We start from the raw sequence: 3233 nt of genomic DNA, 5'->3' as shown, positions 1-3233 counted from the left end.
TCTTTGAGAAATGTTACGGTGCGAGCTCCCCTACCGCCTTAGCCTCGGGTATGCTGTCTCTTTCTATTCTACATGATTCTCGATCCTCCTTTTCCTTTCTTGTCAATTCAAGAGGACCTTTTTTAGAGGTCGGGTGTCTTCAATTCTTGAGACATGGCCTGCCCAATGGGGCCCCACTTCAAGCCCCAATTTCAAAATAAAATAGAATAAAGAATATGACCTTACAATCAACCAGTTACGCTTGACGCACAAAAACATCATTTACTACTAATATTAAATTTGCGAACTTATCGGTTTTTGTAACTGTACACTTAAATTATTATAATTTTTAATAGTACGTTACCCTGTTATTATTTTGCTAATGAGAGTTTAATTGGTTATTCAACATTTGCTTGCACCTTGTATAACATAATATTCACATTAAAAATTTTAATGTTCATTAGCATTTGAATATAAAAGGAGGAAGAGAGTTAGTCACTGTCAAATTATATTGTCAACAGTAGTCGTGTAGGGATCACATCAGTATTTTCTACAATCGAAAATGAAGGTCGCCGTCTTTGTGATTTTATCCCTCATAGCTCTCACGGGAATAGAAGGACACGAGAGAGGATGCCAAAGAATCCTCGGATCATGTGAGCAGACTTGTTTTATCTTATATGTCGGCACTGTCCCGTTTGATAAACTTTAATTCTTCTTATTTGTATAGCAATAAAATAAGAATGTAGCTACCCAAAGAATTTGGACTATAAAAAGTAACCTTATTTCTGTTAGTTGTCATTCCGATTTTCTGATTCACACAATGGTTGCCATTTTTTATGTTCATTGCGAGAGAAGCCCAGGATGCAGAGATGTGAAAAGCCTCAGTCGCTCAAAAGTCATGAGGAAACAACCAAGAAAAGAGATGGATTGTTTTTTCATACACCCTGCAAATTGGCAAATAAATTTAATGTCTTAGTGAAGTTCTCTGCAAACCCAAAGTCACTTGTGGCTAACTTAATCAGTGAATCAGAGGTCTGTTTTTTTGCTTAAATTTCATACGTTTAGGCCCCATCTCTATAGAAGAAGGGTTTTTTCAACATCCGTGTATGTACCCCAAGCTCAGATAAGTCAAAGTTTCACAGCAAAATGCAGTGTTACTGTAGTTCAACCGATCTTGGATTCAATTATCAGAAAACTTTACATTTTAGTGCGCGCCACAACCCTGGTTTTGAGAAATTGTTCCTGTGTGTCTATTCTATACTTATCGACTAAAAGTTGGATGTAATTGTTGCAGTAAGTGCTATATTTTAACAGCACCTCTTGCTGTTGTTAAAATATAGCACTTCTTGCAACAATTACAGCCAACTTATTGTAATTGTTACAATAAGTGCTAATACTTTGATACAAACCTACCCTAAGTTTGATAATACTTATCACTTTAGCGGTCGATAAGTGTAGAATAGACCCACTGGGAGGCTTCCGGCATGATCGCATCGCAGCCACGAGAATGTGCAGTTCTACCAGGGACACCTAGTTATAGAATACGGAGTAAACGGTTCACTGATATATTTTTGAGTTAATCAACATAACTATAAATATTAAAACTTAATTGTTTATTTTAAAGAGAAACTGTGTGAAAGAAATGTGTGTTCGTTGAAGGCATCTTATTATTGCATATTATAATGGACTGGACACATGGCTCGAAGAAAAGATAATCGCTGGACAAATCTAATCATCCAGCGGTACTCAAAAAGTAGACTTAAAGGCTGCCGGATCGAGGAAAAAGTAAAATAAGTGGCAATGCAAGACACCAGATTGAGAGAAACTAAATCAGATCGGAGACCCCTCTATTCGGCAGTGGATTGACTCAGGCTGATGAAGATACATTCTTTTTAACACTACAACAGGCCAGGAAGCTCAATGACAGCGGTGTAATGAAACAGTATTGCAGTAGTGGAAGCGAAACGATCACATAAACACCCGAGCTTTGAGAAAAATCACAAATATATTGCGACCTCACTGGGAACCGAACCCGGAACACCTAGGTGAGAGCACAATGCCTTGCGGACTGAACCACGAGGGCCGCCATGATAAAAAAAGATGATTATCAATAAAAAATAGTTTAATAAGTTCTTTCAAATATTGTAGAAAGATTTTTGAATAATTCAATATTTTTTATTAAAAAAAATGACTCTATATTGTGACAATAAAAATGTGTACTTATAACTTTAAATAAGGAATCTTGCTTTTAATTTTAATTAAAACACAAATTGTACTCCTAATAGTACTACAGTAACACTCATTTTGAGAAATTATTTTGACTTTATTTTCTCCAGGTAGAGAAGAATGTCCAGAGGGAACACACGAATATGGAAGTTCTTGCTCCGCCCCCACGTGGAGTGAGCGAACATGCGAGCAGCCGGAACCCAAGGACTTGGGAGCCGTCTGCGACCTCTCCCGCTGTGAGTGCGACCTGCCGACCGTCAAGGACTCTGTCTCCGGCAAATGCGTCAAGCTGGAAGACTGCCCCAAAGCTCTTGATACGGCTAGCCCGACAAAATGAAATTACTCCTGATATTATAAATATCCTGATTTCAATTAAATTAGTAGTGTTCATTAGCAGATAATAGAAAATAGCAATGCAGCCCACAATTTAAATCAAAGAAAATCTAATAAATAAGATACTTACTCACATTTTTATAAATTTATTTATTTGTTTACACTCTACGCGTATTATACTACTCCCGGTCGATTGTTTTAAATGATTTAATATGTTGTACGCACACTACCATCTCTTGGAATCATGGTGAAATATTTACCGGAATAGAAGTCTTAATTGTATGGCCGGGGTGTAAAACCATTCCACACAGTAGCTTTTATGATCTGGCAAAATCATTCGCGGCACCCATCTTGCGCTTACCATTGACATCCTAAGATTTTCGTGTATAACTCTGGAAATTGTTGTTTTGGATAGATTGAACCTTTCTGCGACTTCGATTAGTTTTAACTGACCGTTTTCCAAAAGGGCATCTTCGATTTTAATACATTTCATGTGTAGTGACATCACTTGGCTTTTCACAACGGTCATCATCTTCTAGTGACTCCACCTTGTTTAAATAAATGTGACCATTTGTAAATCATGGTTTTACCACAACAAAGAGTGCCATAAACCAATTTCTTTTCATTTTGTTTGGTTTCCACACTTTTTCCCTGTTTACTGCACAGAGCTCAATATTTGACATTTTTTAAATCAT

The 3233-nt window shown here is 37.0% G+C and overlaps 1 protein-coding gene across 1 annotated transcript; it reads left to right on the top strand.

Moving 5' to 3' along the window:
- Positions 1–233: 233 nt before the first annotated feature.
- LOC147079257 (uncharacterized) lies at positions 234–2673 on the top strand. Its single transcript, XM_085949238.1, has 2 exons — positions 234–632; positions 2316–2673. The coding sequence occupies exons 1-2, from the start codon at positions 542–544 to the stop codon at positions 2540–2542; spliced, it is 318 nt and encodes a 105-aa protein (XP_085805364.1). The 5' UTR covers positions 234–541; the 3' UTR covers positions 2543–2673.
- The last annotated feature ends 560 nt before the right edge of the window (positions 2674–3233 follow it).

This window comes from Rhyacophila brunnea, unplaced genomic scaffold, assembly GCF_057557595.1.
Source record: "Rhyacophila brunnea isolate RB1 unplaced genomic scaffold, BYU_Rbru_1.0 scaffold_10, whole genome shotgun sequence".
Classification (NCBI taxonomy): Eukaryota; Metazoa; Arthropoda; class Insecta; order Trichoptera; family Rhyacophilidae; genus Rhyacophila; species Rhyacophila brunnea.
This window is presented reverse-complemented; position numbering and strand designations above follow the sequence as displayed.

Bases quoted from the DNA above. Each gene is read 5' to 3' on its own strand.
- LOC147079257 (XM_085949238.1), top strand. From the start codon at position 542: ATGAAGGTCGCCGTCTTTGTGATTTTATCCCTCATAGCTCTCACGGGA. The intron at 633-2,315 runs GTGAGCAGACTT...TATTTTCTCCAG, and splicing joins CCAAAGAATCCTCGGATCAT to GTAGAGAAGAATGTCCAGAG.